Source organism: Mustela putorius, unplaced genomic scaffold (genome assembly GCF_011764305.1).
Source record: "Mustela putorius furo isolate JIRA1106 unplaced genomic scaffold, ASM1176430v1.1 tig00003899_pilon_pilon_pilon, whole genome shotgun sequence".
Classification (NCBI taxonomy): Eukaryota; Metazoa; Chordata; class Mammalia; order Carnivora; family Mustelidae; genus Mustela; species Mustela putorius.
In genome coordinates this window covers 3,812,905-3,832,333 of record NW_025422048.1, presented here as the reverse complement: position 1 = coordinate 3,832,333, position 19,429 = coordinate 3,812,905, and the positions used below count along the sequence as shown (strand labels likewise).

Sequence of the window (19,429 nt, the reverse complement as noted above, 5' to 3'; positions counted from 1 at the left end):
TCAACCAGATGGTTTTTATTAGATATTCTGGTGATGAGTTGATGAGTAAGGATCAAAACCAATGGCCTGAATTAGATTAAGTGTATGGGGAGACTACATCAGCCTGGTGTGGTGTTCCTGTGCTTAGAAAGTCTTCAGTGCATTGTCAGGTTCAAGACAGTCCAATAAGATACTGTTTTCATGACATTTGATCTTTGTCTCCACTGTATGTTCAGTTGGTATTGCTTTCTGTAAATGTTTGCAGAAAGTTTCTGTGTCTCAAAAGCTCCATCCTTGGGAGCTTTGGACTATCACTCTGTCTCTCAGTCAGCCTTGCTTTGCTGCCCACCAACAAACAAACAAACAGAAAGACAGGTGAATAAATGGGCAATAAAGAATCTATGAATAGGGACGCCTGGGTGGCTCAGTTGGTTGGATGACTGCCTTCGGCTCAGGTCATGATCCCGGAGTCCCGGGATTGAGTCCCGCATCAGGCTCCCAGCTCCATGGGGAGTCTGCTTCGCTCTCTGACCTTCTCCTTGCTCATGCTCTCTCTCACTGTTTCTCTATCAAATAAAGAAAGAAAGAAAGAAAGAAAGAATCTATGAATAAAAATATAAATTCTAATGGAAGAAAAGCATATAATAAAGAAGTTTAGATATCTGACTTCTACCTTTTGAATAAAGACAAAAAATTTAAAAAAATAACGCTCATTGCAATACTATGCTCATTCTTTATAGAAAACACAGCAAGAAATGTACAGGATTGGGATTCTAGTATGTGATATTTACCATTTTAAAATACGTTTGAAAAGTCTTCTGCTTCATTAAATTTTTAAAAATGGGTAAGAAATAGGTTTTGTTAGATAAACATATATTTAAACTTTTGAGTAGCAGTGAATGACAAATTATGAATGGATTTTAGGAGAAAATAAAAAATGGATGTGGTTCCCAGTTAGTACTTTCTGAAAATGCGAAAGTTTGCTCCCCCGCCCTTCTCTAACACCCTGCAGGGCTTGCCAAACGAGAGCTGGAAAATATCGAAAGTGAACAGTAACTATGAGCTCTGTGACACCTACCCTGCTGTCATTGTTGTGCCAACTAGTGTGAAAGATGATGACCTTTCAAAAGTGGCAGCCTTTCGAGCAAAAGGCAGAGTCCCGGTAAGTGATAAACATTGTCCCTTAGGCAGAAACCCAGACTGTACCTAGATCTAATGTGGAAAGGAGCAAGACAGAAAAAATTCTAGCGAACAAAACGGAAAGTAGAAAAATAGGCCTAAAACCCTCCCCAGGCAGCGGGGACCACCAGGGAGCAGCAAGAGGGGGCGCACGGCTGCCGCATTCACGGCGCCCTTCGCTGGTTTCGTCAGGGCGTCTTAGAGCCAAGACACCTGCTCAGACGCCGAGCGGCTCGCGGCGCCACCACCCGGAGCAGCGTAGTGGCCGGCAGGGGCCCGAGTGTTTCTCTTGAGGGACAGCCGCACACGTGTGCTCTGAGGACAGTGAACGTGTGCGTACCCCCCCCCCCGCCCCGTGGCACCCACCGTTCGCAGGGGCCGTGGGCATCGGGCCGAGAGTGCGCTCCGGCGGGACCCCCGTCCTCCGGCCGCCTGAGGACAGCGGGAGGTTTGGGAGCCCGGCTTGCCATCTCGCAAGAGCCTGTCCTCGCTTTGCCCTCATCCTGCCCCGTATGTGCGTGGGGACACGCAAGATGTTTTTAAATGAGGAGACAGAACGTGTCATTCAAAATAGAAGTGGGGCTGGACATTAGTCGACTTTGACTTAGTTTCTGTTTTCCTTTGAGTCATGGAATCTGAGAGGTGCGAGGGATTCTTGGAGCTTATCTAGTCAGACTTCTTCCCGCCTGACGCAGCACCGAGTTCCAGAGCCACTGCCGTGCGGTGATGGGTTTCAGCCATCGCCTTGGAGGAGCGTGTGCAGATGAGGCCGTGCTTGAAAAGACAGCTTACTTTTACTGCCCAGCAATCAGGGCACGGCATTTTAGGAGCCGTACTAATGTTTGTTGCTTCCAAATGCTAGGTTTTGTCGTGGATCCATCCAGAAAGTCAGGCCACGATTACCCGTTGCAGCCAGCCACTGGTGGGTCCCAACGACAAACGCTGCAAAGAAGACGAAAAATACTTGCAAACGATCATGGACGCCAACGCGCAGTCCCACAAGCTTATCATCTTCGACGCCCGGCAGAACAGTGTCGCCGACACGAACAAGGTACGTTCTCAGTAGCGCTACGGAAGCGGCGGCTCTCCTGTCACGCGCTGGCCATAGGTTGTCGTGCAGACCGGGCATTGCTCCCTCTGGAAGGGGGTCTCTCGGAGCAGCCCGCGGCTGGGCCTCGCTGGCCTACGGCCCGTGTGGCTGTGCGCGGCGCCTCTCTCATTGCTTCTCCGCCATCCTGTCTGCTGAATTGATTCAGCAAAGACCCAGAGAGAATTAGCCCCTAAAGAATCGAGTAAGACTTTTACTGAAATGATCTTGAGGCCCTTGGAAGTCCCTTTAACTCGAGACCTGGGGTGATTACTTGAATTCCTGTCCAGTCTGCAGCTCTGTCAGAACGGAGTCAGCTGTGCAAAAGCAGGCTTGCGTGCAGAGTTGCCCTGAATCGCATGCAGGAGTGTCCTCTGCGGACACCTCCCGTTCGAGCCCCGCCCGCTGAGGGGGACGGGGCCCTTCATAGGCGGCCCCAGCGAAGAGGCCACGCCTCCAGCACCCACTCTGCATGTCGAAAATTCCTGCAGGCACGCATCCGGCAGTCAGAGGACCTGGCCCTCTCTGTGAGTCATTCACAGATCAGGAAGGTGGTGGCTGCCCTTTCCACCTCATACTTACTGGTAAAATGACACTTGGGTCACAAACAGGTAATGCGCGCCTACCTGGGGCAGGTGCAGGGGGGAAATACCAAGACAGATACGGTGAGGTGCGCTCCTGTGGGACGTGTGGGCTCAGCATGCAGGGGGAGCCAGGAGAGGGCCTGGCGCTGACGAGGCCTCACGGAGGAGGTGGCATTAGAGCTGGCCGTGGGTGTGGAGCAGGAGGGGGCGGGCCCGGGCATCCAACGGTGTGCCAGAGCACACAACTCACAAGAATGGCAAGACACGTAGGGCTGTGGTCGCCGAGCCCACAGCCAGCCCGCCCGCACCCCCAGCAGCGCTTGGCAGTCTGTGTCTCTTGGCAGCTTGTGCCTCTTCCTTCTGTGGTGACTCATCCATCATTGAGTACAGTCTCCAGTAAAGCCAGCCTCCTGCTGCCCCTGTCTCCCTCCTGAGAGAAGCCATCACATTCCATTTCAGAGAGCGCACAAGCCACCAGCCACGCCATTTCCCCTCGCTTCCTGGGTACTTGCTGTGTGTCACGTCTCTGGGGAGGGGCACACAGAGCAGCAGTCATGCGATCTGCCACATGACCACCCAGTGTGGCATAGGGGAACACAGCATGTGCTCTGAGAGTAGAAGGGGCCCGCTTTCTTGCTCCGTGACCCTGGGCAGTGGCTACGTCTCTCTAGACCACAATTGCCATGACAGCATGTGTGCTTCCCAGAGTGGGTGTGAAGGTCGTACTGTCCCAGAGAAAGCATTTGCTTCACGGTACATGTACTCTCTCCTGAGCCCAGAGTGAACGGCTCTGTCCACGTGACCATCATGACATCTCACTACCTGGGTCCCTCTCTCCGACCTGGCCAGCTCCGCCTCCTTCACTGGCTCCTCCTCCCCCGCCCCAACCTGCAAATGGTGGTGCTCCTTGACCTCCATCTGGAGTTCAAGCTGCTTTTGTAATTTGTGCCGCCTCCCTGGCCATCTCCCCCGATGCCATCACTCCAGACACTGTCTGCCTTGTGAGTCTGATACCCGAGTTTCCATTTCACCCTGATCCCTCTGGAAGTCGAGGCCGACTTTCCGTCCTGTGGTCAGGTGGACATCTCTGTTCAGCTCTCTCCCACGTAGTGACCCCCATGTATCCAACCTGGCCTGCACATGATGCTCGTAAGCTCACCACCCAGGTGGTCTGGCCGGGGCAGTGACCGGTGGTGCCAGTTACGGAGACGGGGAGGACATGGGCAGGATAGGAGTTTCCTGAGGCCCTGTACAAATTACCGCAAACTAGGTGGCTTAAAACAACACGTATTTATTGTCTGACAGTTCAGGAGGCCAGAAGTGTGAACTCGGCCCGGGTTGTGCTCCCTCCACGGGCTTCAGGGGAGACTCTGTTCCTGGCCACTCCTAGCTCCTGCTGGCCGCTCTGTGCGCAGAGCCGCGCGTGCGGGTCTCCCCCTCTGCCTTCCTGTGGCCTTCTCCTCTACGCGTCTGTGTCTCCCCTCCTCTCTTCTAAGGATGCCCGTGATGGCATTCAGGGCTTGCCTGATGTAATTCAGGATGGTCTCTTCATTTCAAGATCCTTGACTCGATGACCTCTGCAAAGACCCTTTTTCCAAAAAAGGTCACATTCATAGTCACCAAGATCTGCTGTAGGTCTCTTGGGGTGGGGTGCCATTTTTTCAGCCTGCCACGGGGCATCCTTCTCACTTAGTTCCCCATGCTCCCAGCTGGTGGGTCCTTAACCCCGTGAGTCCTTTTGCTTCTCTGCGTACTTCCTGTCACCACCACGGCACTGTCCCAGAGAAGGAAGATGCGTGAGAAGAGCCGCAGCCGGACGTCCTACCAGCAAGGGCAGCTTTGCGCGTGCTCGCACGTGAAGGAGCCAGAAGCAGGACACTGAACTGCACGTCCAGAATGGTTTTGTCTGTCGTGCTGTCATGTCTAGGGACCAGGCAGGGGTGTTTATCTGGCCAAGTCCCTGTTAGCTCTTCTATATGTGACAGCTCGTCTGCAACTGCAGACCCTTTACTTCTTCCTTTCCAATTTGGATGCCTTTTATTTCTTCCCCTTGGCTAATTTCCTGTCCGAAACCGCTAGTACCCTGTTGAATAGAAGCAGGGAAAGCAGTCATCCTTGTCCTGTTCCAGTTTGAGGGGGAAAGCTTGTAGTTCTTCATCACTGGGTATATTAGCTGTGGGCTCTTCATACATGCCCTTGTCAGGCTAAGGAAATTCCTTTCTGTTGTTGGTTTTTTGAATGGTTTTGTCATGGAAGGGCATTAGATTTTTGAAGGCCTTTTCTGTATCAGTTGAGATGATCATGTGTTTCTTTTTTCCTTCATTCTGCTAATGTGGTGCATTTCACTGACTGATTTTTATAATTGGCTGCTGTAGTGGGTTGCATAGTATCTCCCAGAAATTCATGTCTATCTGGAACCTCAGAAGATGACCTTATTCGGGAATAGGGCCTTTGCAGATGTAATCAGTGAAGAGGCGGTCATCCTGGAGTAGGGTGGGCCCTCAGTCCCGTGACTGCGGTCCTCAGAAGAAGGCCATGGAGAGACGCAGACCGAGGGAAGGTGGCCTGAGTTGGGGAGCTGAAGCTCCGAAGCTCAGAGAAAGTTTGGGTTGTTGGCTGAGATGGAGCCCAGTGCCATGATGGGTGGTGTTTGCTGGTGGGGGGTGGGCAGGGGCAAGGCCGCCAGAGGAGTCCAAGTCACGTAAGCCATCTGTGGAAAGCAGGAAAGGAACCCACAGAAGGAAGGGGTATGTGGTGGCAGGAGACCCCGATGAGGGGGAGGGTTCCTTGATGCCAGGCGAGGAGGAGCGTCCCGCGGGAGAACTGGGTGGGAGAGGTGTCTTGGCCGAGCTGCTCCAACAAAGTATCAGTATCGGTATCATAGTGGCCTGTGAACAACAGACATTTATTTCTCACAGCTCTGGATGATGGGAAGCCCAAGGTCAGGGTCACAGCAGATCCCACGTCTGGCTTCTTACCGTGTCTTCACACTGCCGAGAGCAGGAGGCCGCTGTCTTCTGTCTCTTCTTAGAAGGGTGCCGATGCCAGCACGAGGGCTCCACCCTCCTGACCTACCCGCCAAAAGGCTGCAGCTTCTGATCAGAAGCTGACAGCATCTTTTTGAAGATTAGGTCTTCGACATGTGAATTTTGTGGGGACGAAAATGTGCAGACCCTACAGGAGAGGTGTGTGTACTTCGGATTCGGAGAGCGAGGGGATCCTGTCCTGCCCCTTGGTACCTCCGGCCCTTGGGAGTTGCCCGCCCTCCAGGAGGCTTCCGCTCTCTCACCTGGGACCACCTGGCCGACTGATGGGCCGATGGCCTGCCCAGGCCTTCCCCAGGCCCAGAACTGCTGCTGTGACACCAGGAAAACTGGAGTCCCTCCTTCGGCCGCTGCTCCCTGGGGGTGTTTGCGTCTCTTTCTCCCACGAGGGTTGGGGGATTAGCATTAATTGAGAAAACTGATTTTACTCAGCTAATTTAATTAGCATTTAATCTGCACGGCAGCCCTGTGAAGCTCTTGCAGCTGGGAAGGGCGGGGAGCCGAGAAGGTGGTGGGGCTGGGATTTCAAATCCCTTTTCCTTGACACCAGAGCCTGTGCCTTTCCCCCCGCCTACAGCACCAGCATCTTCGCTGCATGCTCTGCTGGTTTTTTATGAAAATAGAATTCTGCCGCGGAGGTAGGACTGTGCTCTGGGCGCCTTTGTCGGCGGTGCGTGTTGCAGTTTCACTGACGTGGAAGCGTGTTCTAGAATTCCATGGGGTGACCCGAGGTAAAGCCGGAGTTCAAGTACACCCACTGCCCATTCGCGTGCCGGTCACACTGGCCACTTGCGGACGTTCCCTCCTGCGTCGCCCCCACCACTGGGAGCTGGTGACGGGGCTCTCGGCCACACGCAGCCCACTCCTCCCCAGAACCACTTCCCAGCTGAGTGCTAGATGTAGCCTGGGTTCTTGGCCCTCTGTGCTTGGGGGCCCGGGCCCCAGGCGCCCCCACCCCCGGCTCCCTGTGCTCCAGCCGGTCCTAGCCTCCTGCCACCGTCCTGCCGGCTGCCCTCCAGCCGACAGCTCGGCTCAGTTCTGTTCTCCCGCCTCCTCAGCGCCGCGGGCTGAACGTTCCCTGAGGATGGAGGGCTCGCAGCGCGCGGGCTGGAGCCACTCCAGGCTCCTGCTGGAATTCTCCAGCCTCAGCTGGGCCCTCAGTGGTGCTTGCAAGTCCCTCCTCCCCAGCCCCAGGCTCCCAGAGGCCACTCGGGCCCCATTATGACTTTTTTGTCATGTGCGAGCCTGCCCCAGCACCCTCCGTCGCAGGCCCTGACGTGCGGAGGACAGAGCAACCCTCGGCCGCCAGACCTGGAAGCCGCCTCGTGCTGCCGTCCGTAACCCTCCGGTCCGGCCATAAGCAAGCACCCCCTCCAGCCACGGTCACTGCTCCCGTCCAGCTGGCCCCTTCGTTGTCCTGCCGCTTCGCGACAGGCCTCTGGGAGCACCCCCCATTCGCTGGGTCCGCGCGCCTGCGAGGCCCGCCTGGCCCGCGCGGCCGCCCCGTGCTTGCTGGCCCGGAGTGCAGCTGTGTTCTTCACTTCTTTCCTTTGACTTCCCAAGCTTCAGGTAGTTCGGCACTCTTTCCTTTTCAAAAAGCCTTTCCTTTTTTTCTTTTTCCTCTCTTCTCTGGCGGCTCTTCTCAGTCTCCTTTGCTTTGTGTGTCTTACATGTTGGCCTTTTCCAGGCTTCCAGCCTCCGCTTCTCTCTTGGCTCACCTGCTGACCTTGAGCATGGTATGCCCGACCCCTGTGGTCTGATTTCCTCCAGAGGCCAGTGACTTTGTCTTGGTAGCCACGGCCCAGACCTGGCTCTGAGCTCCTGACCCGCTGCGGGCAGACCTCCATACTTACATTCCTCCCGGGCACCTTGCGCTCACTACGGCGAAAGCGGAGTCCTCTGTTCCCTCTGCGAGTGCCTGTATCTCCGCAAAGGATACCGCTGCCTCTTGGGGTGCCCGGCCTGGCCTGGAATCCTGGGTGTCACTGTGCTACCTACTTCCGTTGCTCCACTCAGCCACTGAGTGTTGCCCCTTAAATAGCTCCAGTCCGCCGTGTCTGTCTTGTCTTGCTGCCTCTACCACGATTCTCTCAGCCAGATGGGTGCCCGTCTCTGAGCTGGTCCCCCTGCGGGAGGCTGCACCCTCCTCCAGGCCCTTCCGCCCAGCACAGCCGTGGTGATGCCGCAGCGCAAGTCCGATGGCGCCGTCGCCACACTCGTCTGCGCTCCGGCTGCCTCCCCGCACCTGCACATGCGCGAGGCCCAGCCCTGGGCCACCATCTGGCCGCCTCTCCTCGGCTCAGCTGCGCGCCTGCCTGTCAGCGAGCCGCGTCCTTGGCCGCGTCCGGGTAGCTGCACACCATGGCCCCTCTGCCCTGTGTTCTTGACCTTCCTCCCCACGGCAGAACTTCCCCGACGGGTGTTCTCCTGTCGCGCAGACGTCTGCTCTGTCCCCCTGGCAGCCTCCCAGGCCTGGCCATGTGCCCCCGGTGCCCCCTGTGCTCTCCAGCAGAGGACTTGCCTCCCTCAGCCTGTGCCGCACATGTCCCTCTCCTCACCCCTCTACCCCACCAGACTGGGAGTGCCTTGAGGACCAGGGTCTCCACTTGTCACGCCAGTATTTAGCTTAGGGCTGAGCATTAATATCCACGTGCTAAGTGGTGGGAGACAGAATGAAGGATGTGGTCTTTGGGTTCACAGATACATTTATTACGTTTTTGGAGATAAAATTCATATGACATTAATCTGGCTATTTTATCTGTCCCAAAGTTTACGAGTCGGTGACTTCTGGTATATTCACAATGTTGTGCAGCAACCCCTTCTAACTCCAGAATGCTTTCGTGGCCCTAAATAGAAACCCTGTGTCCACTGGCAGCTGCCGCCCATTCTCGCCCCCTCCCCCTCCAGCTCCCACCAACCGCTAATTTACTTTCTGTCTGTATAGATTTCCTTGTCCTGGACCTTTCATGCAATGGAATCATACAACATACAGTCTCTGGGGCCTGGATTCTGTCCCTCTGTGTGAGGTTTCCAAGGTTCACTCCTATGGCAGCGTGTCCCGGCACTCACTTCCTTTCACTGCAGAATGTTCCACTGTGTGGAGAGAGCACGTTTTGTCTGTCCACTCGTCCGCTGCTGGGCAAGTGGGTTCCTTCCACTTTCTGGCTATGGCAAATCATGCTGCTGTGGTCTTTTCATTTGCGTTTTATTTTACTGAAATTCCTTAAACCTCCTTGTTTGGGATTTATAGATTATTATACAGAAATTTTTGTGTCAGTACAACTGTTTCTGTTCAGACAGATGGCTCTAGCAGAACCTTTAAAAATCTAACTTGCCTTGAGTAAGATCCAGTTGTTAAAGGTTCAAAACCTGATGATGAGTGCTGGAGAGTTGTTAGGGGTTGAATTGTGTCTCCATAAATAACTATGCCGAAGACCTAGAAGGTGAGTGAACTGTGGCCTCATTTTGAAATGAGGTCTTTATAGATGTGATCCAGTCACAGTGAGGTCCTGTTGAATTAGGGTGGGCTGTAATCCAGTCTGACTTGGGTCCTTAGAAGGAGAGAAGAGACAGACATGAGGTGAAGGCCATGGGATGATGAGGCAGAGATTTGAGTGACGTGTCTGTAAACCAGGACCACTTGGGGGCTACCAGAAGCTCGAAGAAGCAACGACGAGTCTTCCCCAAGGGGCTTCTGAGGGAGCACGGCCCTGCCAGTACCTTGATTTTGGCTCCAGAACTGTGAGGGGACATTTCTGTTTTAAGCTGCTTACTGTGTGGTGCTTTGTGCCAGGAGCTGGGGCGAGTCCTCCGAGGGTTAGGAGGGTTATTTTACACAAAGGGGCCTGTTGTGTCCTTAATGGTCTCTTTCTGATAACACCAGAAACAGTGGAAGTGTGAACTCAGACACAGCGCTGGATGTGTTTTGTTCCTCACAGGCCAAGGGCGGAGGGTACGAAAGTGAAAGCGCTTACCCCAACGCGGAGCTCGTGTTCTTGGAGATCCACAACATCCACGTGATGAGAGAGTCCCTGCGCAAACTGAAGGAGATCGTGTACCCTTCCATTGATGAGGCACGGTGGCTCTCCAGCGTGGACGGCACGCACTGGCTGGAGTATATACGGGTGAGGAGGGCTGGTCCTCGGCATGCTTCCCGGTCCAGATCTCCTGCGCACCTGCCGTAGGTCTGTGCGTCCGCGCGGTTTCCCAACACTGTGCAGAAGCACAGCTTTGCGGTGTAGGCAGCATTCAGACTGTGGTCTCTGTCGAGGGATACTGCTTGCCTCAGTCCGGTTTGGAACGTTCTTTGTGGCCCTGTAGTAAGCGAGTGCACTTGCCGTGGTCATTTTCCTTGGTGTAAGGTGTCCCCGCCCCCAGCGCTGATGTCCCTGCGTCGCCTCACTGGATTGCATTGTTTGGTTTATTGACCTGAACTTCTAACATTCTCCGCAGAACTGTTTTTGCTGTCCTAGAAATTAAACGTTGCCTGCTCTAACGTGCCTTCTTTCCCGAAGATGCTTCTTGCTGGGGCCGTAAGGATCGCCGATAAGATCGAGTCTGGGAAAACGTCGGTGCTGGTGCACTGCAGCGACGGCTGGGACCGGACCGCGCAGCTGACGTCCCTGGCCATGCTGATGCTGGACAGCTACTACCGCACCATTAAAGGCTTCGAGGTGCTCGTAGAAAAGGAGTGGATAAGCTTTGGACATAGGTTTGCGCTGGTAAGCTGAGACCGTGAGGTCAATTCCTGACTTGTTTTGTTCTAGCCTATGCATGTGTGTGTCACATACAACACGCACACACACACACGCACGTGTGCGTTTTCTGCTCTGTGTCAGACCTGAATCACCGTAATAGAATTCTGTGGACCTCAGCATGGTATGATTTTGGTAGGGCACTCTTTTTTTTTTTTTTCAACAATTTTTTTAGTGTAGATATCTTTCTTTTTTAAATAAATAAGGTAAAATTCATATAACAGAATTAATCTTAAGGCATATAGTTCGGTGACATTTAGTGCATTCACAGTGTTGTACCAGCACCAGTTCTGTCTAGTTCCAGAACGTTTCTTCGGCCCCCGAAAGGAAACCCTGTACCCATTAAGTAGTCCTTCCTCATCTCCCCCTCTTCCAGCCCCTGACAGCCACTTTCTGTCTTTCTCAAGTTGCCTGTTCTAGGCGCCTCCTACCGTAAATGGAATCATAGCGTTTGTCTTTCTGTGACTGGCTTATTTCTCTAAACACAGTTTTTAAGGTTTATCCATTACATAGCATATATAAGAACTTCGTTCCTTTTCATACCTGACCAGTATTCCCTTTGCTTATCCATTCCTGTTGGTGGACACTTGGATTATTCCCACCAGTTGGCTCTTGAGACTAATGCTGCTGTAAACATTGGTAGCTTTTGCCACGCGGACTACCACAAACCGAGGAGCTTAGCCAGTAACAACGTATAGTCTCCCGGTTCCGGAGCCTGGACGTCCAGGATCCATGTGCTGGCCAGGTTGGTCTGTCCTGAACCGTGTCTTCTCGGCTCGTGCGTGGCCGCCTTCTCCCCCTATGCTCACACGGCCTTTTCTCTGGGTGCACCTTGCTGGTGCCTCTCGCGTTCGAATTGCTTCTCCTTAAAAGGACACCGGTCAGGCTTCCATCTTCCTTCTAATCACCTCTCATAGACCCCATCTCCAGATACAGTCCAATTCTGAGGCCCGGGGGGTCAGGGCTCCAGAGTAGGGATTGGGGCAGTACACAGTTCAGCCTGCGACGGCCGCCTTCACACTGGGGACACTCCTAGGAGTGGGATGGCTGGGTCGCCTGGTGGCCATTCTTGGGCTGCCATTTGCATTTAGTCTGAATGGCTGTTCGTTCCTGTTCTTTCCCAGTCATTGCGCCACTGGGGCTTCATCTTAACTGTGCCTCATTCAGACCCGCTCAGAGCAGGAGGGCGGGCTGTGCGTGTGGGGGCGCTTTTCCATGGCTCCCACCATGGGGGTCCCGAGTACATTGGCCGTGAGGAGAGCCTGTGAGCCACATGCCCTTCAGGGGCCGTTGTCCGAGCCGCCCCTGCACCATGCCCCTTCCCTCTCTGCACCTCGATGCCCTTCTTGGAGGTGGAGCGTTGTGCAGCCCCATTCCTTCATCCTGCCTCTGACCCGCCTCCATGCCCCTCTCGCCTAGATGGGTCCCACCGGCCGTAGGAACGTGCCGTTCTTTATCGCACCTGGAAACCTGCCTTCCCTTGACTCTGCTTCCCCTCCAGCTGTCTGTCACTGCAGAGATCTGCTCCCTTCACGACAGCTGCCCTGTGCTCACTTGGGCCAGGCTTCCTCCTCCCGACACCCACCCCGGCCTGAAACCGCACACCCCAGCCGCCAGTCCCAGTCAAGCCTTCTCTTATTTGGCCTGAGCAATTGATGCTGTTGCTCCTTCCCTATTTCTGGAAACTTGCTTCCCTTGGCTTTTAGATCTGCACAGCCTTTTGAATGTCCTGCTATCTCCTAGTCCTCCCTCTCTCCCCGCCCTCTTCGTGTTGGGGTGCCCCAGGGCTCAGTCGGCAGAGTGCTCCTCTTCTCTGTGCTTAACACCGTAGTAGTGATCGCGACTGGTCCCACGTCCTTAAACACGTTCAAATCTGTCGCAGTGCCACTGATGCCCCCTTCATTCCGGCCTGCCCATCTCCCTTGGGGCTGTGCTGGCAGCCTCCTAACTAGTTTCTCTGTCACCCGCCCCTTCCAATCCAGTGTCCTCACTGCGGCCAGACGGAGCGTTCCAAGACGCAGATCTCATGCTGCGCAGAACCCTCTGAGCTTTCCTGTGGCCCATGCGGTTGTGGGCAAACTCCTCAACTCAGCCTTTGAGGCCCTCGGTCATCTGGCCTAGTCCAGCCTTGTCTCGCCTCCCTCCCTTGCCTCATGCCCGGATGCCTCTGGTGCTGTTGGTATCCCCCGCCATGCTCCCACTGCTTCTACTGCGGTGCGGCCCTGGCCAGCTGGGAAGCAGGTACCCCCCTCTGTCCGTGAAGGGTTATCTGAAGTGAGACCTGCTCCCCTGCCCCACCCGAGGTTGGCTCTTGTTCGGTCGCGGCCCCGCCATACCCATTCCAGACTTGGAAGCCCTGGGCACGTTTCAGTGCCTTTGGTGTTAACAGGTCTTTCTCCCACGACTACACTGCAAGTGAATTATTTGTTCAGCCCGGGTACCATGTCTCATTTGTCTTAGTATCTCATGTGTGTAGCCAAGAGTATGGCCTCTGTGGGACAGCAGCACATGTCCCCAAACTCCCAAGGGCCAGGCAAGATGCCTTGCGTCCACCAGAGGAATTCAGTGAGCAGCTGTTAAAAGAATGAATCTTAAATTGCGAGCAGCCGTGCAAAACCATTCCCAAGGTGCCTTCAACACTGAAGAGCAGGTTCTACAGATTATCTTGTAAAGGGGAAGTGCAGAGATAAGGCCACTTCTGCAGCTGCTGTGGAAAACAGTACAGCAGTTCCTCAAACAAATAAAAATAGAGCTACCCCGTGACCCGGCAATTCTGCTTCTGGGGATACACCCAAAAGAAGTGAAAACAGACTCGGATACTTGGCACACCCACGCGTACAAGCAGTGTGCTTCATAGGAGCCCAGAGGTAGGAGCAGCCCCGGTGTCCATCGACAGATGCATGCGTACACAGAATGTGGTCTGTCCATACAATGGACGTGTCACTCAGCTCAAAGAGGGAAGGAATTTCTGACACATTCTACAATACAGATGAACCTTGAGGACCTTCTGCTGAGTGAAAGAAGCCAGTCACAACAGGACAGATACTGTAGGAGTCCACTTATAAGAGGGAACAAGAGCAGTCACATGCACAGGGACAGAAAGTACACAGGTGGCGGCAGGGTGGGGAGACATGGAGTGAACGGATTGGAAAGATGGACGGTGGGGTTGGCTCCCTGCGCTGAGCGTACTTGATCCACACCATGTGCACAAACTGGTTAAGGTGGCCCATTTCATGTTCTGTATGTTTCACCACAATTGAAAACCAGTAAGACCCAACTACTGTAACTGTGAGGTCTGGATTTCCTCGTTTCTATGTCTCTCCTGCTGGCAGTTTCCTAGACCCAGTACTTCTCGTGCTTTCTATGTAGTAGTTGCATTGTATCTTTGGAATGTCTCCTTCTCATCCTTTTGCTTCGTCACCAGAGTATTTGAGCCTTCTCTTCGAATGCTCGCTCTCGAACTGTTTTTTAACGTGACGTTTCCAATGTTTTGTCATGTTTGTTTTTGAAGTTCTTTTATCAGGAATCCATGAGTAGCTCTACAACACTGAAAGGTGTGAAACGCACTGTTGATTATCAAGTATGGCTCAGAAATGGGCTGCCTTGAGCAAGGACTCCCCCTTACCATTTCAAGTGTGGGATTTGGGGGGCTCTCTGAGTCCTGTAGAATTGGTTAAAACGTATAGATTATTATTTGATTCTCAGACTTCCTGACATTTCGGAAAACTGGGAAGACCTGTTTTTCCACCTGTGGAGGAAATGGCCACCGTAATGTGCTTTCTGAGCGGCTAATCGGTAGTCCTACGTTGACACTGTGCACTTGGTGCTGTGGCCTGGCCTGACCCTAGCATTGGGACTGAAACGTTTACTGGCCAATTGCTTATAACTTCTTAATCTCCACTATTTTAAAGTGAAATTATAAAAGTCAACACATACCAGTACAGTACCTTGAAGATGTGTTTCCTGTTAGGTCTTGGGACCTAGAGATGACACCTAATGCTTGCCACTAGGCAACTTGAAGTGACTTTTGAGAGCACTGTGGCATGCGTTCACATGCTTCACGTCTCATTTGTTCTCAGAGAGTGGGCCACGGCGACGACAACCATGCCGACGCTGACCGGTCCCCCATATTTCTCCAGTTCATTGACTGTGTTTGGCAGATGACAAGACAGGTAAGAAATTTCAAGGATATTTCTGACTGAAAATTGAAGATTAGATAAATATTTATGTTCGTTCAAAATGAACACACGTGTATGTGTGTAAAAATAGGACCCCTTCTGTTATTTAACTCGGGTTGATTCTAATTCACTTAGAAGTATAAGCAGAAAATTAGAGACTATCATTTCTCACCAAAAGTTCCTGTTCTTGTGCAAATGCTTTTGTCAGTCTTCTGTCCACCAGCTCTGCCGACCAAGGCCTCGCTTCTGCCATTCTGCTGCTCGTGCTCCCTTTCTGTCTGGGTGAAGAGGCACAGTCCCCTGCTGAGCAGGCCAAGTGTTTGAAACAGGGATGTGACAGAACTGACAGCAGGGCGGGGATGCCAGCCCTGGGAACCCAGGAGTCTGCGTGCCTGGCCTGGGCCCCCATGGCCCCGCGGCAGTGCCGCCGAGGGCAGGGAATGTCTGGGAAGCAGAGGTGGGTAGGAGGTTACTGGTGCTTAGTTTCCAAACCCCAGTGCACAGGGCCCCAGTATGCAAGGTGGCCGCGCAGGGGTTCCCCCTTCCCTAAGTGTATTGGGCCTCCATGGTTTCAGTTTAAAGCAGGCCCTGAGGCCTGTGCTGTTTATTCCCTGGTCTCCTAACACCTGGGCCCAAGTTTGGGGTCTTATCCTCAGGATAGGAGATCAAGCCAGAGCGGCAGGGACAAAGTGGCATACAGAGCGGTAGGGTGGAGAGAATGAGGCAGAGAGAGAGAGAGCCGCACAGAGCCACACACACAGGTACAGAGAGAGACAGTCACCTAGAGACCTAGACGGAGAGAATAGAAAACAGGCAGTCGCCCCAGAGCCTGTACAGGGACAGAGTCAGAGGGTGGAGAGCCATGGCCTGGGTGCTCTCCTTCCTCCTGGCCCGGAGGTCTGGCCTTGGCTGCCTTAGTCAGGGGAAGAGGGCCAGCTGGAAGACTGCTGGCGACCTCTAGTGCCTCGGTCAGCAGCCATGGCGCTCACGACAGCCTCCTGACCACATTATTACCATCACCCCAGGATCTTTTCAAAGGATCTCTGCTTTCTAAGCCCGGGAAGTCAGATGTACGACTATCTGTGAAATCCCTGACGGTGCACCACTCTTAGTGGTGGGGGGCGGCAGTGGGCAGGAGAGAGGCTGAGCCCACTCTGGTGCACTGCTGCCCCACTGCCTCTGGGCCCAGACCCCTTCCAGCAGCAAGTGCTCAGGAGCCATCTGGGGGACCCCCGCCTCACTGTGTACCTGTGAACACTGTCAGCGCCTGGGAACTTTTAAAGGTGCACATGCTTGGGCCCCCTTCCTTGCACACCCTTCCTCCTGTGGGCCGAGGGAGAAGCCCGGATATATGTCATTCTGGAACATTCCCTGTGTGCATTCTGAGGTGCCAGTGAGGCAGAAGACCAGCCTCCATACGACAGGCCCCATCCTGCCGCAGTCCCGGGGCCGGTAGCCTCAGCTTCCCCTGGGCACGGAGAGATGAAAATTCTCAGGCCTGCCCAGAGCTGCTGACACTGGAGGGCGGGTGGCTCTGGGTGTGGGGGTATTACTAAAACGCAGTCTGATTTGTGAGTCTGCATGCCTCATGGATCTCAGTACCAAGGATCTAGAGAGAGCAGGCATGCTTTCAGAAATAAGAAAAAGGGGGGGCGGGGTTGAGTTCTGATCAGCTAGCGGAGACCCTCCCAGAGTCCTTGGGACTTAGACCTTCCTCTTACTTTTAGGCCCAGCTTCCCCAGACTGATGGGGCTCTCGTGTTTTCCAGGCACCAGGTCACACACGATTCAGAGCAGCCATTTGGAGGGCTGGTGGGGGCGGAGGGGCGTTTCAGAGGTGGGCACCGGTGGGATGAGTGACGGATGGCAGTGAACACACACTCAGAAAGCACGGAGGCCGGCCAGGGGTCATACTGTTATGTAGCCCCGTGAACTTCTTGCTGTTTGTATTAACTCAGCCAATAACAAAATTAAATGATGGTTACATTCAGGTTAAAACAAAAAAGTATAAAATGCATTTTAGAAAAATTGTGTAACAAGGTTGAACACATACACAAAATGATGTTTCTGAGGGGATAAGCACTACTTTTGTTGATGTGAAGTAGCTCCTTCCTCCCAAATGCTAAGTGCACGCATACGCGCATGTAGTACCCACAACTGCTTTCCATTCCTCATACTGTTTTGTCCCTATTTTCGTGTTTAATCTAGATCATTTTTGTGCTGTTTATTGGATTTTAAGGGAAAAAAGGACAAGGGGTTTAGATTAGATTTCAGATGCCTTTCAGCTCCTGTCCATGAAACGTGTATAATTAACGTCTCCTAAAACAACATGGTTAATGCAATAGAAGCAGAAAGAGCACCGCTCAGTCTATCAGTTAAGTTACAAGTGGATGCGACATGCAGCTTGTTAGGAAAGATGCATTAATGTAATGAGATTAATTTATTTGGAGGTTGCCTACTGCTAAATCAAGTAAGCTAAATCCGCATTAAATCATTCAAAATCTCAGGATAACGTGAACTAGGCTGTGTGCACAAATTGCTAGACAAGGATCTAAGGGAAAGGAATTGAGCAGCTCTTCAGAAAAGAGTCTCAAACATTCTACAATAACCGTAGTTTAATAGACTCTGCCCTTTTGAGTAGGTTCAGTAGTGGTTCATATTTTTGTTCCTCAAGATGTGCAGAATTTCGTTGTGGATTTCTAGAGTTTTTGACCCCATACTTTTTAGGTAGATGGTATAGTTTCCAGGAGAAGAGGCCAACAGAAATTGCGAATCACAAGACTTAATCTTCTATTCCTATTACTCCTATTACTCTGTTGCTGCTTCCTCTAATGAAGCATTTCCTGGGCTGAGCGTGAGGCCGCAACGCCATTTGAATGGGACCAGCAGTCCCGGCGAGCATCCGAAGGTGCAGCTCTTGTGTCCCGGTTCCGGGAGTGCTGACAGGCGGAGGCCAAGCCCCGCCTGACCTAGACCTACCGGCGCTGGGATCCACTTGGCCAGAATAAGGCTTAGAGTCGGGGCTGCTAGAACATGCCCAGCCCAGCTCCCAGGAGCAGGCAGGCTCAGAGTTCGCAGTAAAGACTCATTTGACTTTAGGAATGTGTCCATAGAAGCTTTGCTGTCCTGTTAGGAAATGTGTAATTTAAATGAAAATAAAACCTAAATCTTCCATTTCTATCCTTGATTTGATAAAGCTTCAGTGTACATAAATGTTATATATTTGCTTAACATTCATAAATTTTGTGGTGCCAATAATTTCTTAACTAGAGTGTAACTAAACTGCATAGAAGAATGCTGGGAAAAGTAGACATGATATGCTTGGCCGTTTAAAGGATAGCCATTTGGAATGTGAGGCCACTGGTGGATTTGCAAGTTCAAGGCCCTGAGAGAGGATTCATTAGTAGCTATTATCAGCATTTCAGCCAGATTTAGTTGATGTAATTCATCTAAGAACCACCACCATGGTGAGTTTCCAGAGGTTTCTGAAGAAGTGGCATTCTGAGGGGGCTCCCCAGAAGAGAGTTGTGTTTCTGCGGGAACGGTCCGTAAGACGGAGAGAGGCCCACCTGCATCCCATCTGAGCAGAAGTCCGCACGGCGGCTAATGTGATGAGCGGCCAGGGAGGAAGAGAGCGATTGCAGGGGGAGTTTGGACGGTCCTGGATGGACCGTTTTTTTTCTCTTTGGGAAGCTTATCCCTAGCCTGGGAAAGTAATACGGCCATCGGTGACCGTGGTTGTCTCTCTAGAGATGACAGGATGAGTCATGAGAGTATGCAAACAGCACTCTGGGGACCAGTTTCATACTTTAAAGAAAATGTACTTAAAGCTCTGCTGGGTGGTTCCAGTGGCCTTTGCCGCCTTGGGTACTTCGCTGGGGCACTGGCACGTGGGAGGCGCCCCACCGTCGCCTGCCCAGGAGCTTTGTTGCCATCATTAATCATTACTGTCATTTCGAGACCATCTCCTTACGGCTACTAAATGCCAGGTACTGGTTAGAACCTCCCGGCAATGTTAAAGTCCTTGTTGGAATTCTGCAAAGAACCCATTGAGAATTACCTAAACCAATAATTGAAATGATTATGTGATTTTCTTATGCTGTTAATGTGGTGAATTACAGTGATTACTATTTTTTAACATTTTTAAAGTTTTTAACATTGATCTTCAAACGTTAAGCCAGCCTTGCATTCCTGAGCTGAACCCCACCGGATCATGTTGTGTTTGTCAGTTTGTTCAGATGTTGGTAAGGGTTTGGGGGGCGTATGTTCGTGGAGTTGTCTCTGTGGGAAGGTTTTTAATCACGAGTTTTTTCTTTACTAGATAATAGGCTTTCCGTTCTTTCTTGAATCCCTTTTGGTACCTGCTGTGCCTGGGAACCCCTCTCCCTTCTCGGACTCCAAACGTAGCGCCAGGCAGAAAGCTGGGACCGTAGTCGAACTGGCTTGGTCTGTTTGCCGTCTGGGCGGGCCGGCACAGCCCCGGGCCGCCTGCTGCCAGCGTGTGTGAACAGCGGCTCTGTGCGCTCTGTCCCGCTCTCTCCTCGCTTCCGCAGAAGGGCGGCTGCGGGCTCTTCGCCCAGCTGCAGGTGTTCTAGCGCCGTCTCTGTGGGCCTGGACCGGAAGCT

General features: G+C 52.8%; 1 protein-coding gene across 9 annotated transcripts in view; it reads left to right on the top strand.

Moving 5' to 3' along the window:
• Window positions 1-19,429, top strand: part of MTMR1 (myotubularin related protein 1) — a 57,055-nt gene that overhangs the window by 27,900 nt on the left and 9,726 nt on the right. For all 9 annotated transcript variants that reach the window (XM_045068178.1, XM_045068175.1, XM_045068174.1 and 6 more), the window contains 5 exons: window positions 992-1,141; window positions 2,021-2,209; window positions 9,812-9,997; window positions 10,388-10,594; window positions 14,707-14,799. In XM_045068178.1, coding sequence (XP_044924113.1) covers window positions 992-1,141; window positions 2,021-2,209; window positions 9,812-9,997; window positions 10,388-10,594; window positions 14,707-14,799 — 825 coding nt within the window. The remainder of the gene's footprint in view (window positions 1-991; window positions 1,142-2,020; window positions 2,210-9,811; window positions 9,998-10,387; window positions 10,595-14,706; window positions 14,800-19,429) is intronic.